This window comes from Leptonychotes weddellii, chromosome 10 (genome assembly GCF_054177405.1).
Source record: "Leptonychotes weddellii isolate Sample4059 chromosome 10, ASM5417740v2, whole genome shotgun sequence".
NCBI classification, from domain to species: Eukaryota; Metazoa; Chordata; class Mammalia; order Carnivora; family Phocidae; genus Leptonychotes; species Leptonychotes weddellii.
In genome coordinates, this window is record NC_138378.1 from 12,209,178 (window position 1) to 12,232,837 (window position 23,660).

The 23,660-nt window shown below is 44.5% G+C and overlaps 1 protein-coding gene across 19 annotated transcripts in view; it reads left to right on the forward strand.

Annotated features, from left to right (window-relative positions):
- ZMYND8 (zinc finger MYND-type containing 8) overlaps window positions 1–23,660 on the forward strand; it is a 124,201-nt gene that overhangs the window by 42,836 nt on the left and 57,705 nt on the right. For 13 of the 19 annotated variants that reach the window (XM_081832621.1, XM_081832623.1, XM_081832620.1 and 10 more), the window contains 7 exons: window positions 5,594–5,812; window positions 8,718–8,831; window positions 11,327–11,419; window positions 12,557–12,644; window positions 15,745–15,800; window positions 19,023–19,100; window positions 20,353–20,468. In XM_081832621.1, the coding sequence (XP_081688747.1) occupies window positions 5,594–5,812; window positions 8,718–8,831; window positions 11,327–11,419; window positions 12,557–12,644; window positions 15,745–15,800; window positions 19,023–19,100; window positions 20,353–20,468 (764 nt within the window). The remainder of the gene's footprint in view (window positions 1–5,593; window positions 5,813–8,717; window positions 8,832–11,326; window positions 11,420–12,556; window positions 12,645–15,744; window positions 15,801–19,022; window positions 19,101–20,352; window positions 20,469–23,660) is intronic. The other 6 variants (XM_081832628.1, XM_081832633.1, XM_081832634.1 and 3 more) reach the window with 1 other exon arrangement.

Below are 23,660 nucleotides of genomic sequence, written 5' to 3' on the forward strand. Positions count from 1 at the left end.
GCAGGCTCCCCTCTGAGCAGGGAGCCCGATGCTGGACTCGATCCCAGGACCCTGGGATCATGACCTGAGCCGAAGGCAAATGCTTAACCAACTGAGCCATCCAGGCACCCCTATAATTAATATTTTATAGGCTTTTGGCCCCGTGGTATGGTTTCACTCTGTAGGAAAGGTTTGAAAACAAGGGGGTGCTTTTTCTTGGGATTGGGGTGGGAGGAGACATCCCAAAGCCTGAAAGGATGCTCCTGTCATTTTGTGGAAGGTTAGGTTGCCAAATACCCTGCAGTAGATGGCCCAAGAAGTATCTTCCCTCAAATGATATTAGGGCCTTTACTGAAAAATACCACTCTGATTTTTAGTTCTTGGGACATTTGCATATGAAGACTCCACTTGGAAGCGTTCCCCCCCCCATCATTAAGGGATTGAGAAATAATCTGCTAACAGATTGGGTGGCCATCGGTATACCTGTGATCAAATATGGTAAAGAAATGATGGGGCTCCCCCTCACTGCCTCTGAGTATAGGGTATATACATACCATAAATGGGTGAGCTAGATCTTATTTTGTCGGGCCCATGCATTGTCTTAAAAACTTAAAAATATTCACAGAAGTCCCTTGTTGGGCTGGGGCAGTGTATTAACAATGGAGACAGTTCAGGGGAGTGTAGGCTTCCTGGCTTCTCCCTGAACTCAGGCAGCACTGGGAGTGTGCATCTGGCCTAGCTGTCTTAATCACTGGAGCTGAGCCGGGGCTGCCCCTTAAGATGGGCCCAAGTTCTGCCTCTCCCTGTTGTCTCGCCAGCGTCCAGGCTGAATGCCAGTGACATTCCTCACACTCCAGGACTGGGCAGTTTTTCTTAGAGCAGAGACATATTTTGCAGTGTTTGTGGTTTAAATGGAGAAGAACAAAAGCTGGAACAAGGACCGTTTTCATTTGCGTATGTTACCTCTGTGGTCCATGTAGGGATTTTGAGTTTTGGTCCCCCTGTTTGTCACACATGTACCCTGTGCTCACACACAGCCAGAGCACCCATTTTCTGCTTTACGCAGACCAGGTGTCAGCTAACTACAGCCTGTGAGCAAGATGCTGCCCAGAGCCTGTTTTTGTAAATAAAGTTTTATTGGCACACAGCCATATTCATTCATTTTATGTATTGTCTGTGGTTGCTTTTTTGCTGCTGTGGCTGACTTGAGTCCTTGTAATAGAGACCACATGACCTGCAACACCCTCAGCTATTTACTGTCTTTTTTTTTTTTTTTTTAAAGATTTTATTTGTTTGAGAGAGAACATAAGCAGAAAGAGGGAGAAGCAGACACCCTGCTGATCAGGGAGCCCGATGTGGGGCTCGATCCCAGGACCCTGAGATCATGACCTGAGCCGAAGGCAGTCGCTTAACCAACTGAGCCACCCAGGAGCCCCTATTTCCAGTCTTTATAGAACCCGTTAGAGAAGAAGTTTCTTGGCTACTGGCACAAGACTGAAGTATTAGAGAAGTGAGTGAATGAGCCTGTTCTCTTGTTCAATCAGCCTGTGGAAGGAGCAGGGAAATAAGAACATTTGCGGGCGCCTGGGTGGCTCAGTTGGTTAAGCGACGGCCTTCGGCTCAGGTCATGATCCTGGAGTCCCGGGATCGGGTCCCGCATCGGGCTCCCTGCTAGGTGGGGGGTCTGGTTCTCCCTCTGACCCTCTTCCCTCTCTTGCTATCTGTCTCTCATTCTCTCTCTCTCAAATAAATAAATAAAATCTTTAAAAAAAAAAAAAAAGAACATTTGCTCACACAGCCTGCAGTTATCCTATAATAACGCAGGTTGCAACCTGTTTGCCTTACCAGCAGGCTGGTAACACACCTTATACATAGGGCGGAGAAAATCATAACTCATTTTACCTGGAATGATTTGCTTTTCCTTTTTAAAATGTTCCATATTTGTTATCAGACTATTTTTATGGAACAGGAAACACTTACAAGAAAAGGCAGATATCTGATTGATACGGAGGTTACCAGGCAGCTAGTTCTCAGCAGCAACAGCTGCTGCCTAGCACGCATCCCTTATGATTTCCCCCAGGAACACCCATTCCCAGCCAGGTGTGGGTTGGGGGCAAGGACATGGGGGCAGGGAGCTTAACTTCAGAAGTGGCAGCTAGGCCTCTCTTGGACAGGAAGGCCCTGGGTTTCCAGTTAGGGAGATTAGCTGGCCTGTTCCATTCTTCCAGTTTCGTTTAGATTGACTCTTCCTGTCCTATTATTAACTTGCTGAAAGGAAGTCAGGCACTGAACTATGGCTTACTGCTATGTTGCAAAAGCCACAAAAGCACTCTGGAAGACCTCACTCAGGTTAGAAGCAGTTCGTGCTTGCTTGATACGTGAGGCTTATCTTTCCATACAAGGATCTTCTCCTCTTTCCACACCTTGCCTCCCTCTTCTTTCTTGTCCTCCTCCTTCTCCTCACCCTGCCACCTCCTTAAAGCCCCCCTTCGCCCTCTCTCCTGCCCCAAACGCAAACAAGCATTTCCTGGGCCGATAGCAGACCCTGTACGTCAGTGTTCTCAACTAAGGGCAGTTTTGCCCCCCAGGGACATTTGGCAATATCTGGAGACATTTTTGATCGTCACAGTCTTGTGGATGGTGGGGTGCTCCAGGCATCTAGCCATGGATACTCCACACATCCTATAATGCACAGGACGGCTCCAACTCACAAAGAATTTTCTGCCCTGAACCACAGTAGTGTGAGGGTGAGAGCCACCCCCCCCCCCAGATGTTCTCCTTTCATGTCCCCTTCTGTGGTGTTTCTAGTTGTTTTCCTAATTTTCAGATTCACTCCCTCCCCCCTCTCAGCTCTTTGCATGAAACAGAAGTTATTTTGACCTACAGAGAATGTTCTCTGAGGGGGTCACTTCATCATTAGAGTCTCTCCTCACCCAGCATTGTCTTAAACAGGGTATCAGGGCGAGAGAAAGTTGGGTTGTTTTAACTAGTTTTCTCATCTGTCAAGTGAGACTAGTGGTGTCTATCCTGAGTACCTCTCCGGGGCGTGTGAGGATAAAATGAAGATGATGTGTATGAGAGTATGTTAAACACTTAACATGGAGAGAAAATGGTAATGATGTTACTGTCTGGAAACCAAATATAGAGGCCTGTATCTGAACGGAACCAGGGGAATAATTGGGCTCAAGAATTATGGAGTTACCCTTAAGTCTTAGTTGTTGGGGCGCCTGGGTGGCTCAGTTGGTTAAGCGTCTGCCTTCGGCTCAGGTCATGATCCCAGGGTCCTGGGATTGAGCCCCACAACAGGCCTCCTGCTCAGCGGGAGGCCTGCTTCTCCCTCTCCTACTCCCCCTGCTTGTGTTCCCTCTCTCGCTGTTTCTGTCTCTGTCAGGTAAATAAATGGAATCTTAGTCTTAGTTGTTTTCTTAGTAGAAATGAGAGTAGGGAGGCTTCGAAGGATAGATTAACAAAGATCTACGAAGGAAGCATCTGGGAGGGTTGATAAAAAGGAATGTAGAAAGAGCAGACGTTTTGAGAACCTTAAAACCTCATACTAAAAAGCAGGAACAAGACATGACTGCTTTTAATCTTTACCACTCTTTCCCATTATCCTGGGGGTCCCAGGATAAAATACGGGCCCCATTAAAATAAGAGGGAAAGAAAAGGAGTGTAAAAATACTAGAGATGAACAGACAAAACTGCTGTTGCTTAGAGCAGATGTTTTTATTTTTTATTTATTTATTTTTTAAGATTTTATTTATTTGAGAGAGAGAGAATGAGAGACAGAGAGCATGAGAGAAAGGAGGGTCAGAGGGAGAAGCAGATTCCTTGCTGAGCAGGGAGCCCGATGTGGGACTCGATCCTGGGACTCCAGGATCATGACCTGAGCCGAAGGCAGTTGCTTAACCAACTGAGCCACCCAGGTGCCCCAGAGCAGATGTTTTTAATCAATAAACTACTAGAACTGCCTATATAGGAGGTCAGCATTAAAAACTAACAACATTTCTGTGTACCAACAATAACTACTTAGAAAATAGGATAGAGAAAGGTCCCATTCATAATATCAACAAAAATTATGCAGCTTTAACCAACATATGAGACTTTGTGGAGGAAACTGTAATGTTTTGTTGAAGGACAGGACAGGAAAAAAGCTTACTGTCAAAGATAGGTACTGTGGTTGTGTTTGAGCTATTACCCATGGAATCAAGGCTCAAATGGGTTGAGTAGCTTTCTTAAGGTTGCACAGCTAGTTATTGGGTCATTTTGACGCTTACCACCAGAATCTCTTTCTTTCTTTTTTTTTTTTAAGTAGGCTCTATGCCCAGCATGGAGCCCAGTAGTGTGGGGCTTAAACTCACAACCCTTAGATCAAGACCTGAGCTGAGATCAAGAATCGTATGCTTAACCAACTGAGCTCCCCAGCTGCCCCCAGAATTTCTTTCTTTTCTTTTTTTGTAGAAGATTTATTTACTTATGTATTTGAGAGAGGAGGGAGGGGCAGAGGGAGAGAGAGAGAGAGAGAGAGAGCGCATCTCAAACAGTCTCCGCACTGATTATGGAGCCCGACGAGGGGCTCGATCCTGTTGTGCTGAGATCATGATCTGAGCTGAAATCAAGAGTGGAACCCTTAACCGACTGAGCCATCCAGGTGCCCCACCCCCAGAATTTCTTACAGTACTTCTTAAAAATTGTATTTGTTACTGATTTCCAGTAGACATTTTTTCCTGATGAGTTTCTTCTGAGTGATCTTATATGTTCGGAATGTGGCTTTGTTAGATTGTGTAATGTATCATTAGGGAAACATTTTTCTTGACATTCTGGAGTAGGAAGTGGTTTTGATTCCCATGAATTGGCCACTCATGTAATCTTTCTGCCATTGGTGTTTCTGAATAGGAGATCTGGAACCTCTGCAAATATGAGGACCTACCATGTTGAAGAATCATGGCTTTAGGAAGCCTCTGGTGGCTCATACATTTTATGCATTGGGGGTAAACTTAAAAGAATGGCCTTTTTTTTTTTTCTTTTTTCTTTTTCTTTTTGGTGACTCAAATCCAATTGCTCTATCCTCCCAAAGCCTGCTGTTGAAAGAATCCTAGGGCAAATTGTTGGCTCTGTTTAGACCTCCATTTATTGGTCTCTTAAGTATATTAGTATAGCAGCACTGTGTTAAATGCATACGTTCTATCATCCCCTTGAATCCCAACCCAAATACCATGATGATAGGTATTACCATCCCCATTCTACAGATGAGAAAGTTGAAGCTGAGAGGTTGAAATTTGCCCATGGTCATACAGCTGGTAGAACTAAAATTTGAACCTGGGTATGCCTGGGTTGTAGCCATTACAATTATTCTGCTAGGGCAGCCTATTAACTCTTAGACACCAGCTTTTCAATCTATGGCTTCTGAATGTAGAAGAGAGAGAGAGGAAAAAAATGTCTTAGTACCTAACGACCTGCAAACTCTGTATTTAGTAGAGTGACCCAAGATAGCTTTTTAAGGAATGTGTGGAATGCTGTGATGTTCTTTTGTTGTTATTGATGTATTTGTTCAAATTCCTTTTGAGAATGCACATTTGTTTTGAAACCAAACCTGTCTTTCTTGCCTACATTTCAGTCAGAACTAAGACATGGTCCGTTTTACTATATGAAGCAGCCACTCACCACAGACCCTGTTGATGTTGTACCGCAGGATGGACGGAATGATTTCTACTGCTGGGTTTGTCACCGGGAAGGCCAAGTCCTTTGCTGTGAGCTCTGTCCCCGGGTTTATCACGCTAAGTGTCTGAGACTGACATCGGAACCAGAGGGGGACTGGTTTTGTCCTGAATGTGAGGTTAGTTCCCAATGAATGAATGCATTATCTGCTTCGTTTCCTTTCCTTTCTCATTCTCCCTTTCATTTAAAAATTTTTGAATAATCCAGATTCAGGAAAAAATGAAATCTCTTGCCTTCCACTTGCTCTATCCTGGTCACCCCCTTTTGGGACCAGCTTTGGCAGGGGCCTGAGCTCTGCTGCTCTTGCAGTGACAATTGCACTGAGTGTTGGTTTTGATTCTTCCTGGGTCTTTGGATCACTCTGGGATCTGCAACCTTCTCTGATTCTGCTGTAATGAACATTTCAGAAGTTAACTTAGGAACTGTATAACAGTTCACGTATTTTGAAAAGATCGCATGCTGTTTTTCCTCTTCTTGGATGTTGTCTCCTGCTGCATCTGTTAAGTCATCGGCGGTAGCCGAGAAGACCAATTTGGGTTGTGTGCTCCATGTGGTTGTCATCTGATGCTTTCATTCATGCTGCAACTGTTTCTCGAGTGCCCGTTAGGTGCTAGGGATCCGGCCGTGAACAAAAAGAGGCATGCATGACATGCTTTTCAGGAGAAGAGGACAAAAACCAAATAAAATGAATTGAGGAGGAGGAATTGGGAGTAAGGCGGGTGGAGGGTGTTTCCCTTTCAAGTGAAGAGGCCCAGGAAGGCCCAGGAAGGCCTTACTGAGACTTGAGAACGGCGTGAAGGAGAGGAGGAGCGAGTCATGCCGCCTTCCATTGAGGAGGCTGCAGGTACAGAACCCAAGCAGAAGGACGCTGGCTTGGTGAAGAACATAAGTATCTCATTTGTCGGAAAGCCTCACGTTTTCCTTTATTAGAACAGTTACGACCATTTCCACAATTCTGAGGTGTCTTCCATTCTTGGTGACTTCCAGTTACGATGCTTTTTCAAGATACTGCGAATGATGCCATCTGCAAAATCATTTAATACGGAATGTCACTTGGGTTTGAAGGTATATTAGAACTTGATCTCACACAAGGAAGCCTTCTGTGTACGAAATGGAACGTTCTTCCTGATGTCTTTCAAAAGAAGCAAGCTACAAGACGGTGTCTGTGGTACTGCTTTTGTGTTGGGAACGGAGAAAAATAAGAACTATATGAAAAGAGTGGAGGCATCACATTGATACGATGATGACATTTTAATGGTGTTCAGCCCCTAAAATTGCAAACAATGGCCTCTGGTTCTCTTTGGGGTACTCGAGACAGAGAGATGTGTAGGATACCCTTTGCTCAGCAATGCCCTCTTGTTGTGGGGTCGACCTGGTTCTGCTGCAGTTAGTGTGGGCACTGGATCCTTCATCCGTTTCCTTTTGTCTTGACCCACCCTTCCCAATTGTTTCATAATTTTGCAGAAACGGTAGTGGCTTTTGCTGCAAGTAAAGATCCTGATGGATGCGGGCTGGAACAATAGGGATCAATAGGGATTTATTCTCATGTGTAGAAAGAACCCAGAGGCAGGGCCAGGCCAGAGTTTGTGCATAGCCAGACTCTGTTTCACTGTTGAGGCAAAGTGTGTCCTCATCGTGTCGTCCCCCCCCCCCCCCCTCGCCATGGCCGTAAGCTGGCTGCTGGGGTTTTTAATCACGTGTGCCTAGACAAAAATCCCTCTTAAGAGGAGGAGTGTTTCTCTTTACAGCCCTTTTTATCAAGCAGAAGGACCTTGCCCTTCAGCCTCCAGGTGACTTTGTCCTTGGCCTCATCAGTCAGGATTGGACCAGTCTTCAAGCAAAAGAATCTTGAAAATGCTTGTCTGGCACTTTCAATCTATATCATGGGAACCAGGCACTGCTAGCCAGGAGGGAAGGGATCGGGGATAGCTACCTGGAAGCAAACAGTGATTCAAACAAACAGGATTTCTGTGTTTAAGGTTTAGGGCCCCAAATTTCTTCCAGGGGGGCATTGGCATTGCAGGCTAGCTGTCTCAGGCTCGGGTAGCTAAGCAGTTAGGTACGTGCATCACGTACTGTTTCCAGCTTCTGAGCAACTCATGTGTTGCCCTTTTCCTCGACAACCAACCACACACTTCTGAAAGTTCCTTTTGGAGGATCCAGAGCTATGAAGGATGGAAACTGAATCAAGATTAATTGGAGGAAACTTTTCTCAGCTCTCCCTACACAGATGGTTAAAGAGTGTTTCCTGACATCATCAGACTTTGCTATTTTGGGGTTGCTGCTACATAAGGAGTCTGAAGCTCTGGGATATTGTACCAGATTGACATAGCAGAGTCTGGTTTCAGACATTTCTCTGGGCCTCTTCTTTGATGGGAATTTCCCTTTCAAAATGACATTTATTTCCCATGGAGACAGACAGCTAGACTACGCTTCTTGTGTCGTTTGCCAGAATGTCCTGAGTGGGTTCACATCCGTGGTGACAGAGAATGAAGTCATATTTATATTTAGTTCTCTCCTATCCCTTGGATTCTTTCTACAGGGAAGACTGTCCTTTTCCATCAGTGATGTCATTGAGTTAAAGCCTTGTCAGTTTCCTGAAAGGTAGCCCAGAATGCTAAGAGGATCAAGTTAAGTGACTGATTCATTGTGTGCAGAGATCACCCTAAAACCATTAGTGGTCTTTCCTTTCACATCCCATTCTTGAAACCCACGGTTGTAATCGTGACGATTTTTCAGGTCCCTGCCCACCTGCCTCTTTCTCAGATTATGTCATCTTCATGAGCGAAAAACACTTCCAAATAAGGTCATCACCAGGGGATTGGTGTGCCTCTTCATTTTTATCCACCGATCCAGTGTATGGTCAAGTAGACTGGAGTTCTTCTCAAGTGAAACAACTAGTCTCATTTGGATGAAAAGGAATTTTTATTATGAGCTTATTGGAAAATTAGGAGGAAAGGGAACTTTGTACAGGGAATAGTAATTTTTTTCTAACTGAACATTTGTGTGATTTTGACTTGTAGAAGATTACAGTAGCAGAATGCATCGAGACTCAGAGTAAGGCCATGACAATGCTCACCATCGAACAGTTATCCTACCTGCTCAAGTTTGCCATTCAGAAAATGAAACAGCCAGGGGTAAGAAGAAAGTTCCTCTTGGTATAAGCGTAAATGGAAAATAGTGACTTTTGTTGTTTTCTGTTAACATTCTTGTTCTGAGTAGTTTTTGCTTTCCAGACACCTGTGCATACTCTTTGGGTCTTCTTATGTGCCTGGCTCAAATACCTAAAAATTAAATATAAAGTGCGATGACAATCAGTTAATTCTCTGTAGTGAGTACTTCGTGTCCCCAATGAGTTTAATGGGGGAATGACATGCAGTAGAAAGTTGGTGGGATTTAAAATTCTGATTAGTCATGAAGTGAAACCTCATACCCAGACCCCATCGGGTAAGGAGGTTCTGTACTTCTCCCTTCGGGAGTTTGTAAAAGTCCATTTCAGTGAGAGAGTGGAATACAACCCAGTTCATTTATAATCAAGGTCTGATGATGGAACCTCCAAGTGAAACTCAACCAGTGAGACTCCCATAAAGGGCGAGAATTTGGTTCATTCCTTCAATTTTGAAATGGGATTTGATGTAGAGACCTTTGCCTCTTAAAGGAAATCCAGATGTGAAAGCAAGGCTGCCACATTCAGCTGGCACGCTCTCTTTCCTAGTGGTTACCCTCCCCAGAGTCCCAGGCACATCATAGTCATGGTGGTTTTAATTTTCTTGGTGACATTTTTTAGGAAGATGACCGTAAAATGCCTCGTTCTTAAAAATAATATGTTGTGCCCTTATAATCAACACGTTATGACATTCTTCGTACAGACCAATCTAGAGAAACTTTAAGGGTAGGGTTTTCCCTTTCCAATTTGCACAGAGGCCCCATATGGGCTAGTGGTGACCCTTTGTTAAACTCTCCAGAGTCTGCTTTCTAAGTCAAGGGAATATACAGCATTGTAGAACCTCAGGGTATTGAATAGACACTGTGGCTTAATTTCTTAAAAAAAAACAACAAAAAAAACCCAGGCTTTTGTTTTGAGATTCTATTCTGAAATTTGATACCATGAAAAAAAATTCAGAGCATGCCAATTGGGTGTTGCTAAATTGGGAATCTATTTGTAACAAAATCTCCGTCAATGGAAGCAAAAGCATGGATAGCCTCAGTTTGGAAAGAAAAACAACTCTTTTTTTTTTTTTAACTGTAGAGTTGTTTTTATGTTGAGTGACAAGGAATTACTTTCTGCTTTTCCATAGGCTAAATTATGGGACTGTTTTACAAAAAGAACAGATTCATGTAGAGTTGTCAACACTGTAGAATTATAAACCATAGAGAAAAATCGAAGAAGGCCTAATTTCTCACATAAATTGTTTGATATAAAATCAATTAGGACGGAAAGTTGCCGATGATATTGAAGCATCTTTGTAACTTGCAAAGGCCACACACTTTCTTTCTGGGTAAAAGAGGGCTCCAGTGACTGCAGGTGGTAGCTCTTTCAGATGCCTTGCTTGGCTGTCATTTGGTGTTTAATTAAATCTTTTAGTGATTGATTGATTGATTGATTTTAAGATTTTGAGATTTTATTTTTAAGTAATCTCTACACCCAATGTGGGGCTTGAATTTTCACAACCCTTGAGATCAAGAGTCGCATGCTCCACCAACTGAGCCAGCCAGGTGCCCCAAATCTTGTAGATTTTTAAATATTGATAAGTAAAAACAATCCATCAACAAACCGGGCCTTGCATTTTGAGCTGATTCACGTAAGGGCTTAAGAACATGGCACAAGATGAAAAACTTTGACATAGTCTCTGTGTTGAGGTAATTTGGCTTCTTGAAGGAGGAGCAAAATCTCACTGTCTGAATTTTCCCCCCAAGTGTAAAATACCTGCTGGCATTTAGGGGGGGACTTTATTAAGTGTGTCATCTCTGGGTATGGCCACATTTTACTGTCTGTTCTGGTTATGGATGTTTGCAGGACATAGATAAGCCTTATTCAGAGTTCACGTCTGAAGTAGTTGATGGTGTGTTGTTCTTGTCGATCTTAATAGAAGAGGACAGAACCTGTTATTTGGATATATTTTGAAAACTAAACAAATAACAAAAGAACCCCCCCATGATTATTTTATTTATTTATTTATTTATTTTAAAGATTTTATTTATTTATCTGACAGAGAGACAGCGAGAGAGGGAACACAAGCAGGGGGAGTGGGAGAGGGAGAAGCAGGCTTCCTGCGGAGCAGGGAGCCCGATGTGGGGCTTGATCCCAGGATGCTGGGATCATGACCTGAGCCGAAGGCAGACGCTTAACGACTGAGCCACCCAGGCGCCTCCCCCCGCCCCCCCATGATTATTGATAACCAGGCAGAACTGGAAGCTGAACCAGCTTAGTACTCCCCAAGGTCATTCTTTGTGGAAACCACTAGAATTGTATTGTCTGAAAAGTTGCCTCCATTTTGAAAGTAGATGTGCCTGGCTCAAATACCTAAAAATTAAATATAAAGTACGATGACTGCTATTAATGCTTTGTTTTCCACAGTAATGATGGGTTTGTGTCTCCGTGTGTGTGTGCATCTTTTCTTTTCTTTTATAGACAGATGCATTCCAGAAGCCTGTTCCATTGGAACAGCATCCTGACTATGCGGAATACATCTTCCATCCTATGGACCTTTGTACATTGGAAAAGGTTGGCTTCCATCAAAGAACCTCACCATTGTAGCCACAATTCCCGAGATGACTAAAGACCCTCCCTCACTTCCTGTGCCCCATCTCAAGTTAGATGATTACTCTGCCTATCCTCTGCACCATTTTTATTTGGATGGAAGAACTCTTGATCCCTTAACTTCTGTAACATTCTTCCAAGGATTGTAATGGAGTTTTGAATTCCACTGATGAGCTCCAAATATTACTTTTGCTGGTGATTGTCTGAAAATTGAGCTGAAAAAGTCACACTTCTATGAATCAGTGATTTGATTGATTTGAGCCTTACCTCCTCTTCTCTTTCTGTCAGAGGTGCTAATGAGGGCAGCAGGAAGGAGAAAAGAGAAAATTAAGTGTTTGGGAAACCTTCAGATTGCTGATAAAGATGGGGCTTCCTAGAAGTTATTCTACTGTTAGGGATATGTCCTTAATGCCTGAAGGTGCTTTGAAAAGTTCAGGCTAAAATTCCATCCTGAAAATTATACTTGGAATGCTTTAGATTGTGCATATCACCCTGGTGCTAATTTTCAAATTTTTGGCATGAAATATGGGGAATGAAAAGCATGGATGAGGAGAAAACCTTATATTGTCTTGCTGACCCCCAAATGCTCAATCGAACCTGCTTTGAAAAATTACACACACCCTCATGGTTTTCAAGAAAAGAAGGCATTCCAAAAAGACAGGGTTGGAATCCTAGCTTCACAAACTAATAGCGTTGGAACTTTGCAGAAGTTCCTTAACAATCCCAGACCTCAGTACTCTTGTCTGTAAAGTGGTGATGATAGTGTGTCATTGGCGTTCTTAGTCACAAGGCTTATGTGAGGCTGTTAACAATGAATAAAAACCGTGTCAGTATATAAAATATCCTGGTTTCTTGAAAGGGGCTGCTTGATAAATGACAGCTGGTATAAGAGGAAACAATTCAAGTTACTGTGATGAATTCAGCAATTTCATTTTTATGGAGCTCTAGATCTCAAATATAATAGCATCTTGGGAAATGGGTAAAAGCATTAATTAATTTGGCAAATGACTGCTAAGAAAAATGATGTGGGGACGCAGGTGTTAATTGGTTGCGGCTTGTACAGACTCACGGGTTATTATGCTCCTTGGCTTTTCTCCCCAGAATGCTAAAAAGAAAATGTATGGATGCACAGAAGCTTTCCTGGCCGATGCAAAGTGGATTTTGCACAACTGCATCATTTATAATGGAGGTGGGTGGTTTAGGTGGCTCCTAAAAAAGAGAGTGTTTATGCTGTGTGTTTTGCTCAATCTCCCACCCTTCCTAAAGAATCATGCTCTTTTTTTCCTGCGCCAGGGCCAAAAACAGAATATTTGTATATAGATTGCTAGTATGTGTGAATAGGGGACGGTGACTGTGTGCATTTTAAGGGATGAGCTGGTATCCATAGTGGCTCATGGCTATATGATGCTGCTTACCTGTCCTTTTTAGAAACTTTATGGAGGAATAATTACATAGAAAAAATGGATAGATTTTGTGAATACAGTCTTTGAATTTGACAAATGTGTAACCCACCTCAAAGGTATAACTACAACCTCAGATTAAATCTAGAGTATTTCCATCACTCTGTTATATTCCCACTTGTCCCTTACCAGTAAATCCACCCTCCTTGGTTTTTTCTGCCCCTAATTAGTTTTACATATTCTAGAATTTCACACAAATGGAGTCATAGTGCATTCTTTTGTGTCTGGCTGATTGCATGCAGTGTAATTTTTTTTGGGGATTCATGCATGTTGTTGTATGTATCAGTTGCTTTGTTCCTTTTTTTACCATGAGTGGTTTTTCACTGTATCAGCATACAATTTATTTATCTATTCCCTTTGTGGATTTTGAAGGATGTTTGGGTTATTTTCAGCTTTTGGCTGTTAGGAATAAAGCCACTGTGAACATTCTTGTGCAAGTCTTTGTGTGGACATTTATTTTCATTTCTCATGGGTAAATACTTAGGAGTGGTAGTGCTGGGTCATTGACTAGGTTTCTAGTTATTTATTTATTTATTAAAGATTTTATTTATTTATTTGACAGAGAGAGACACACAGCGAGAGAGGGAACACAAGCAGGGGGAGTGGGAGAGGGAGAAGCAGGCTTCCCGCCGAGCAGGGAGCCCGATGCGGGGCTCGATCCCAGGACCCTGGGATCATGACCTGAGCCGAAGGTAGACGCTTAACGACTGAGCCACCCAGGCGCCCCGACTAGGTTTCTATTTAAATTTACAAGACATTTTGGCAAACTTTCTGCAAAGTGGTTGTATCATTTTCTACTCTTCTAGCCATGCATAGGAGAGTCTTAGTTGCTTTACATCCTTGTCAACACTTGGTGTTGTCTGTCTTATTAATTTTAGCCATACTTGGAAGTGTGAACTGTTACGTCATGGTGGTGTTCATTTGCCTTTTCCTTAGAATTAATGATATTGTGTATTTTTTCATGTGTTTATTAATCATTGGTGTATCTTTTTTTGGTAAAATATGTATTCACATCTTTTGCTCATTTCAAGAACTGGGTGGTTTGTGTTTTTATTATTGCATTTTAGGAGTTCTTTGTATTCTGGATAAAGTTGTGTCAGTTGTGTTTTTGTGGATTGAGCCTTCTGGACAGAATGGAAGAGGATTCCTATTAAAATCTCCTCTCATGGCACCTTTCATATTGCCCTATCTTCTCCCACAGTCCTCTCTGTCTGCCTTCTGGCCAGGTAGCTCTTCCAGTGTCCTGCTCCATTCTGTTCCTCTTGTTCCCTGCTAGAACACTCTGCCTTGATGACTTTTTCTTATCCTTTAGTGTCAGCCTATTAGTCCTCTGAGGAGTCTTCACTTATGGACCCAGACCATACCAGGTGCTCTCGTTAGGAGATCTCATAGTACCTGTACTTGCCCATGGTAGCGTTTATCACACTTCCTGGATGGTGCTAATTTTATTTGTTTGAGGATGTTAAGATTTTTTTTTTTTTCTTCCTTTTTTTGGGTGTAAGATCTTGAAGAGCAGACGCCCTGTCTTCTTACTGTATGGTCCTAGAGTAGATTGTTAGCTAATGTATAAGGGAAGACGTATGAGTGGGTGGCTGTCTGCTCAAAGCACATGTTCTGCATTATTAGCTCAGTAGTGGGGCCACTGGTATCGGGAGGGGAGAGAGAAGCACTTGGTTGAAAATTCATGTAAAGATTATTATTATTTTTTTATTGTGTTTCTTTTTCTTTTTCTTTTTTTTTTTAAAGATTTTATTTATTTATTCATGAGAGACACAGAGAGAGAGGCAGAGGGAGAAGCAGGCTCCTAAGGAGCAGAGAGCCCGATGCGGGACTCGATCCCAGGACCCTGGGATCATGACCTGAGCCGAAGGTAGACGCTTAACCATCTGAGCCACCCAGGCGCTCTCATGTAAAGATTATTAACTCAAATATATAGAAAGGCTGGTAAGATCACATGAGCAAGTGGATGAGATCAGGTGGCAGAAAAATAGCAGCACAAGCCCGCATGGCCATTGGCCAAGGGGAGAACTAGAGCCTGATAAACTGGGGGAATGAACTCCTACCTGGTCTGAAGGGGTCACCACTGGATACCCCAGTCGTTTTTGGACACAGAGTTATTAGATTTTTTGAGTTTTCAAGGCAAGCCAGAAATCTAGGGGTGTGTGTGTGTATGTAAAATCTTTTTGCCGAGAAATTGACAGTGTCTGGAAATACCATAATGTCTGAAGAAAGCATGACTTTTCGGCCATCTTGTCTTCTGGTTTAGTGTGCAGGTGGGGGATTTAGAGTTAGACCTGGGGCCAGATTTTCAACTCATTAGCTAAGTAGTCTCATGTAAGAATGACTCCTGAGCCTTGGCTTACTCATTAATGAAAGGGGAGCATTCATACCTGCTTCCTAGTACAGCTTCTTGAGGAGTTAATAAGAAAATGTATTTCGAAGCACCAGGCCCAGCAGAGCTAATTTTCTTTCCCCTGTTACTTTACATGTGGAGTCTGGAACAATGGGCGAATGAGGCTCCTTTCCACTAATTGGAGCCTTTCGAACGTGAAAGCATCTTCCAGATATTAACCTGTCAGCTGTAGGAATCCCACACAAATTACTCAGTTTCAGAGATGACATTGAGGCACCAAAGATTGCTCAGTGTTTAGGGGAGAATTCACATAATTTGAACCAATAACAGGAGCCAGAATCTTCTGGTTTTTAGCCTTTGAAGCCTAATCCTGGGGGGAAGCAAGTTGAAAGGTTGTTAGTGGAGGTATAACCCCATGGTTAGGTGTTAATAATCGTGTTTCCATTTGAATTAATCATACTTTCTTATTCCTTTAGGAAATCACAAATTGACGCAGATAGCAAAAGTAGTCATCAAAATCTGTGAGCATGAGGTATGTGTTTCTCACTGTCCGATTTTAAATGCACCCAGAGTGAGGGGTTGGGGTGGCTGGTTTCTATCTGCAGAATCTCTCAGTGGGTAGCTGTGGCAGTTTTGGGATTTATTTATTTATTTTTAAAAAAGGTTTTATTTATTTGAGAGAGAGCAGAAAGCACAAGCAGGGGGAGGGGCAGGCAGAGGCAGAGGGAAAAGCAGGCTCCCTGCTAAGCAGGGAGCCTGATGCAGGACTTGATCCAAGGACCCTGGAATCATGACCTGAGCGGAAGGCAGACACTCAATTGACTGAACCACCCAGGCATCCCAATTTTGGGATTTATTGAGGCACATACAGTGCCCCCCTGTCGAAAAGTAAAAGCGACAAAGAGTGGACCCCCAGTATGTTATAAACCACCCTTATCTTGCCCATGATCTAAGGGAGGTGGAAATGACCTTGTATTATTCAGTCTTGAGTCATGGTCAAGCCCAAGCATTGGGCATCCTGAGTTTTCTTAGTTGCATAGATAGGGCTCATGATTTGTTCACCCTACAATCTGTGGCATTGGGCCAGGCCCCTTTTACTCTTCTTAGGGAAGATGTTTGGGTTTTGATGTTATGTCTTGGAAAGGTCCTGATTGTTTTTCAGGGAGTGGCCTGGAGAGTCCTGGAGAGTCATTCCCTCTTGGAAATATAGTTTTGATGATGTGAAAGAAAGGCCCTGAGGCCCTAGTAGTTGTGGGGTAGGCTGGGAGCAGAAACAGTGCCAGGGAGGCTTTATTAGACCCCCTTCATGAGAGCGAAAAACCGAGATGTAATGGACTTAAACATGTCTGTGTACTTCATTCATTCATCCATTCATTTGTAAGGAAAACACTTGGATATCTCAGGGTATGTCCATTTCTACCTATTTTTATTTTATTTTTTTTAAAGATTTTATTTATTTATTTGACGGACAGAGACATAGCAAGAGAGGGAACACAAGCAGGGGGAGTGGGAGAGGGAGAAGCAGGCTTCCCACCGAGCAGGGAGCCCGATGTGGGGCTCGATCCCAGGACCCTGGGATCATGACCTGAGCCAAAGGCAGATGCTTAACGACTGAGCCACCCAGGCGCCCTCTACCTATTTTTATAGAGAGTTTTATAATTTATATTTTTCACTTAGTTTGAGTGTTTCCCCATTGTAATTAAACACACAGGAACAATAGAATTTTTCATAGCTGTTATGATGATTTTCTTAGTATAAATGTTAGAAATGTTAACCCTTAGACATGATAGGTACCTTTCTAACATTTATACTAAGGCTCTAGGTAGATATTTCCTCACTGGCTTCGGGAAAAGCTGTAGCATCTTAAACAGCAGCCTGGGATGGGTGAGTATGGTAGTTTTTCTGTATCCTTCTCAATATTGGAAGTTCTTGCAATGCGATTAGTAAAACCGGGCATGTCACTGTGAGTTTGGTTTGCACTTCTTTGAAGACAAGTGGTGATGGGCTGTTTTTTTTTTTTTTTAAAGATTTTATTTATTTAATTGAGAGAGAGAGTGAGAGAGAGAGAGAGAGAGCACAAGCAGGGGGAGCGGCACAGAAAGGGAGAAGCAGACTCCCTGCCAAGCAGGCAGCCTGATGTGGGGCTCGATCCCAGGATCCTGGGATCACCACCTGAGCCGAAGGCAGATGCTTAACCGACTGAGCCACTCAGGCGCCCGATGGACTGTTTTTGATATGTTTATTGTTGATTTGGAGTTTTGTATGAATGAGTTGTCCAGTTGTTACCCCCTTGGGGATTCATTTGTTTTCCTATATTTGGGAGCTAAAGCCTAGGGTTTTAATCATTGGTGGGTTGCCCTGAGGTGGAATTTACTGAACCCAGATACTTTGTGTCTGCCATTTCTGATTCTACCTGTTGGCAGTACATTGCCCCTGTGTGGGCTCCAAGGCAGGGCCCTCCTGGACCTGACGTTACCACCTTCTTTACCCAGTACCTTTGGAATAGCGTACAAGTAGAGTGAGTAGAAGGAGGAACTATATGCCATCATTCATTCATGCATGTATTCTTTTGTTCCTTTATTCACTCATTTATTCACTCACCTTTAAGTTAGTCAATTATAGTTATAACATTATTAGTTATAATGTTACAACTGCCTGGGTTCAAGTCCTGGCCCTGTCACTTTACTGCTGTGAGACTTTAGGCAGGTGTCCTGACTTTCTGGAGCTTCATTTTCTCCATTTGTCACATGGGGGTAACAGCAGTCCTGCCTTCGAAGGGAGAGTGAGGAATAAATGGATCAGAACCTGTAGAACACTTCGGTGATCCCAGCAGAGATCTCTGATCAATGTTAACTAATGTATTGATTACTGTGTCACTCGAAGTGCTTTACATTTATCTCCTATAATTGTTAGAATCCGTTTGGTAGGTGTTGCTCGCATCCCCATTCTATACATTAGGAAATGGGAGGGAAATGGAGGCTCAGACAAGATAAGCAACCGTTCCTAGAGTTACAGAGCTAGAAAATGGTGGAGTCTGAGTTGAGATCCCAGAAAGGGGCTTCTGGGGTCCTTGATTCTAGGTCAGACGTAGATATCCTAGGGGAATGTACTTTTTCAAGAGGGAGAAGGACGGTCTGCAAACTACACAATTTCAGATTGTCGTCGGTGGAGAGAAAATAAGGCAACAGGATATTGAGCACCTGCTGCTCTGGATGATGTGATTGGAGATGTGTGGGAATTGAGCACAATGAGCAGAGGCCAAGCCGTTCTGGAGGTGGTTGGGGAGCTCAGGAGGCCCAAGGCCTGGACACAGTTGGCGTTGATGGAGCTCATCAGGAGTTTAGATTTCCTTGTTAGTTTCTGTTAGTTTCCTGTACTACTGACATTTTGGCTGGGGAATTCTTTGTCCCGGGGACTGTCCTGCACCTCAGAGATTCCGGTTGCAACCCACCGTCCGTTAAACATTGGCACACGATGGCCCTGCTGCTGTGTCCTGGGGGATGGACCGCAGTGGGCACAAGAGTAGAAGCTGATCCGGATGTGGTCCAGAGAGAGAGGAGGTGGTGATGGTGGTGGCTTGGGTTAGGTGAAGCATGGGGGTTGGTGGGGGGTAGCTGGACTCTTCTTGAAGTTGTTCCCCACTGTTGGACCTGGTTTAGCTAACCTTAACTGCTAACACCATCATGCATTCCTTGAGGGCCTCCAGATGTGAGGCCCCTGGGATGACACATCCTAACGTGTTTTTGCTTTACAGATGAATGAAATTGAAGTATGTCCAGAGTGTTACCTAGCTGCTTGCCAAAAACGAGATAACTGGTTTTGTGAGCCTTGTGTAAGTTGCATTTCTTTTCCTTACTTCATTTTCTGAGCTCCATGCCTTAGATGGCTACCCAAGGCTACTTTGTCCAGGTGGTTTATTCGGTGAAACTTTGGGTGAAGTTTTTTTTTTTTTTTAAAGATTTTATTTATTATTTGACAGAGAGATAACGAGAGCAGGAACACAAGCAGGGAGAGTGGGAGAGGGAGAAGCAGGCTCCCTGCAGAGCAGGGAGCTCAATGCTGGGCTCGATCCCAGGACCCTGGGATCATGGCCTGAGCCGAAGGCAGACGCTTAACAACTGAGCCACCAAGGTGCCCCATTGGGTGAGGTTTTTAAATGATTTTTGTAGTGATAAAGTTATGGCAGAATGTAAGTGATCCAGATAGAATAAACCTCTGGGGCTAAAAATTATGTGCCAAAGGGAGCACTGTGACTTTCTGGGTTTATTAACTCTGGGCGGGCTGCAGGGTAGAGAGCAAGAAGGAGCTCATCAGGGAGGGGGCGCCCCTCGGTAATGCAGATAGCGGGAAGAGAGTGCAGTGAGTGTGTTCTTTTGGATCTGTGTTGAGAGGTTTGGAAAACCTCTCTGGATTGCCTCCATGGTCTCTCCAACTTGGTGGTTTGGGGTAGGGGTTGGGGAGAGAAAAATCACCCTGTTTTCCTCATGGATCTGCATTTTCCAAACTGGTGTTCTGCAGAGAAGTGTGTTCTTGGGGTGGCCTCATGGGAGGGTGGGAGGAGAGTAGGGGTGGAGCTTACTGGGAGGGAAGATGGGGGCCAGTAAAGTGGAAAAGTAGAACATAGTTTATGTCTCTTCTGCCTTTGGCAATAAACACCTGCATAATTAAGGCTCTGGGCAGCCTCAATAAAGGACAAAGGTGGCTAATTCTACCCCTTGTTACCTGCCAGTTATAATGCACATTTAATTCCCCAACTTAACGGAGGGTGTAGGCATTGGCTGTCTCCATGTTGCAGGGGAAGTAGACCCTCTTGCTCACGGCCACCCAGGTAATAGCATTAGAGCCAGGGTCCAAGCCTGGTCTTGTCGGTGCTCCGTCCTTCTGTCTTGTCGTTCACCCTCAGAACCAGCTTTGCCTGGGGCCTACTGGCCTCACGCCCTCCTAGGTGAGCCCACTTGGGAGACCCTGCCTGGAACTGTTCTCATTTAGTTGGTGGCCTTGTTGTCTCGCCACACACCAAGCTTCATATGCGTGTCTTGCTGTCAAATACATACAAACTCTGGATTTTGTTTTTCTGTTCCTAGAGCAATCCACATCCTTTGGTCTGGGCAAAACTGAAGGGGTTTCCATTCTGGCCTGCAAAAGCTCTGCGGGATAAAGATGGGCAGGTTGATGCTCGTTTCTTTGGACAACATGACAGGTGGGAGTTCAAACTGGCTGCAAACGTATAGCGTTAACTGCACCTTTGATACTATGATGGATGCAAGCAGGGGCAGAGTATTATTGTGTTATTTATTGTCATGACACCAACCAGTGATCTTGTGGTTAAAAATACAGTCCTGGGCTGTGTTAAGCCTGATAATGTGTGGGCTTCCGTGTTTTCAGGTATGTTTAAGAGAAGAATCTTGCTTTCGTAGTTTTGTTGATGAAACTGGCACCATAGCTATTTTAAGTGCTGCTTGTTCTTTTTTGGATTTTCTAGAGCAAATTAAACTGCCGTGCAAATTGCTTTTCAAAATAATGCTTTCAGAGATCAGAAGTATTTCCCCAGATTGCCAGTAAATGAATCTCTTATCATTGTGCTGGGCGGTTCCCTCCTGTTGCCTTTTCTCTGAAGCTAAAATAGGAAATTATAAGAGGTGGCTGTTTTAACAGGTGGGAGCCCTCCCTGCCAGCCTTTCTACCCTCCCCTTTCCCTTGCTCTCAGGGAAGTGAATTGTTCCAGCTCTTAGCAGTTTCTGCTCCTACATGCTTGTGAACAACAGGTAGACCCAGATGAGCCGTGGTTAATATCTCAGTTCTCTTTTAGCAAGCTGTGTTGTGATTAAACGAGGCAAAAACCTTTCGAAGCCCTACCAAGTAGTTTGAAAAGTGTTTGTGTTGGGGAGAATACTTAAAAAACGTACCCTAAAAATTATATACAGCCATAGAATATACAGAAAATACAGTGTAGAATTTCAAACACTGGAATCCGAACTGTTACTCTGTACAGTTTTGCTTGTCTTCCAAATAAAAAAAACCCAAAGAGTGAATTTTGCTAGAAATCCATTGTCTGGAGGCAAAATGGGAATTCGCTGAGAGGGTCCTGTTTTTTTGTTTTTTTTTTTTTAAGAGTTTATTTATTCATTTGAGACACAGAGATACAGAGAGAGTGTGTGCATGAGCAGGGGGAGAGGCAGAGGGAGAGGGAGAAGCAGGCTTCCCGCTGAGCCAGGAGCCTGATGTGGGTCTCGATCCCAGGACCCTGGGATCATGACCTGAGCCGAAGGCAGACGCTTAACCATCTGAGCCACCCAGGCGCCCGGGTTTGATAGAAGTATTTTGCTTTGTTTGATTTTGACCACTTTGCTTGGAGATCTTTTGTTGCCTGCTGTGGGCCAGGTCATGTGCTGGTTGCTGGGGATTTGGGGGTGAGCAGGCAGACACTGTCCCCAACCATCTGAAGGCTGGCATCCTAGTGGGGAAGACAGATAATACACAAGTAAACATACAGGCGAGATGATCTCAGATCAGGAGGTAATGGCCAGGATTGAGTGAAGATCTGGGTGGAGGGACAGACAGAGCCATCCTGCTGTGCCTGGGAGAAGCAGGAGCTCGGGGTGATTTGGACAGGGAGAGTGGGGGAGGCTGGTAAGAGATGGGTGGGGGAGGGGCAGGGCCCCAAGCACACAGGCTGTGGTCAGAGTCTGCCTTTTCTTTGAAGAGCAGGAGGAATTAGTATCCGGTTGTGCATCTTCCTGCTGCTTCATTATAGCAGGGCAAGTGTTAGCCATCTTGATGATTTGGGATTATTCTCGTTCTGTAATATGACCCAGTGTGGATATGTTTAGGACATAGGTGGGTGGGGGAAATTAGTGCTTGCCCCCATGCACCAAATATTCTCAGACTCTTAGCATCTTTGATTCTGCTCTCAGCTTAGCCTATTCTGCATGGACGTCCTCCTGCATATCAGCTACTGAAGGTGGCTTAGGGGACTTGAGCTCTGCTAGTCCTAGTCCGAGGCCATTTCCCCGGAACTTGCTGGTATAGGTTGGTTCTAGGTAGGAACTGTTGCGGAAGCCGGCACCCCGCCTCCCCCATCATTTGTGAAAAAGACGGCAGCCCAAGTCTGATGCCCGTGAGGTTTGCCTAACCCTCTCAGTGTCTTCTGCTCCCTTGGAGGGAACGTGCTGAACTCTTGGCTCATTTTGGGTGAGGGGAGCCCCTTGGCGTGGTTAAGGACACCGCATGGTGGTGGGGAGTAGGTGGTGGAGCCGCAGAACCTTTGGAGTTCTCGGGATGAGGCCACTGAAGTCCCTTCCTCCCAGGAGATGTTCTTCAAGCAGAGCTGGTCAGACCCAGCAGCACAACGTGGAGGCTAAAGAGATGGGCTAGGCTGTCCCTTTCTCACGGAGAAACTTTGGGGTTGTGGAGCAGAGCATAAGCCTGGACACATGTAAGCCACATTGGTTAGGAGAGGAGAATAAGAAATGGCGCAGCCTGTTACGTTTTCATCGTCTGGTTAATAAAGACTAGAGCGAGCCCGGGGAGGTGCTCCTACAGATCAAGTCATGTTCTGAAGAGTCTTGTCGTGTGCTTTTTGTCCTTGAAAAATTTTTGCTTTTTGGGGGTTTGGTTTCATAGACCTACACACACACACACGTACATGATACCATATAAAAATCCGGGAAATATTTTATCAAATGTCTGCAGAGCTGCAGAGGAGCGAGCTGGCGTGAATGGAGTGCCTTTTATGCGGGAGGCATTGTTCTAAGTGCTTTTTGCAGAAGCTGCTTTATTCTCATTTTACTGAGAAGGAAACTTGAGGCCCAGCGTGGGGAGTAGCTCAGCTGTGTGACTCTGGGGCCTCTCATAACATTGCCCCCAGAGACTTTATTTTTGTTAAGCAAATCTAACTTCCCTTTAACTCTGTCCTGGGCCTGCTCTAAGGAAAGGGAATACTTTCCTGAAATCAGTTGGCAGACACCTTCATGGAAGGCAGTTTAGACCCTGGCAGGAAATGGTTAAGGCCCCGACCCCAGGCAGAGGTGTGGGGGGAACACAGTCACAGTGGCCGGCTGCATGCTGGGCTCCCGGTGCTCTGGGGACTGGCCACCTGGCCGAGGTGCATTTCATTTGTTCCCCGTGACCCTGCTCCAGGGAGGGGCTCATCCTCCACCTTACCAAGATGACGGAGCCGAGGCCGGCTTGGGGAGGGGGAGTCGTTTGTCCAGGGGCAGCTGGGGGATCCCGGCTTCTCCTCCGAGCTGTCCTGTCTAGTCCAGACTCCTGCTCACCCAGTTTTAACAGCCACAGACTTTCACCCACGGGGCATCTGGCTCCTGCTCTGCCTCATTCTGTTTGGCTGCAGATGTGGTTCCTCAGGTCTCTGCGGGATGACAGCAGTGAGTTG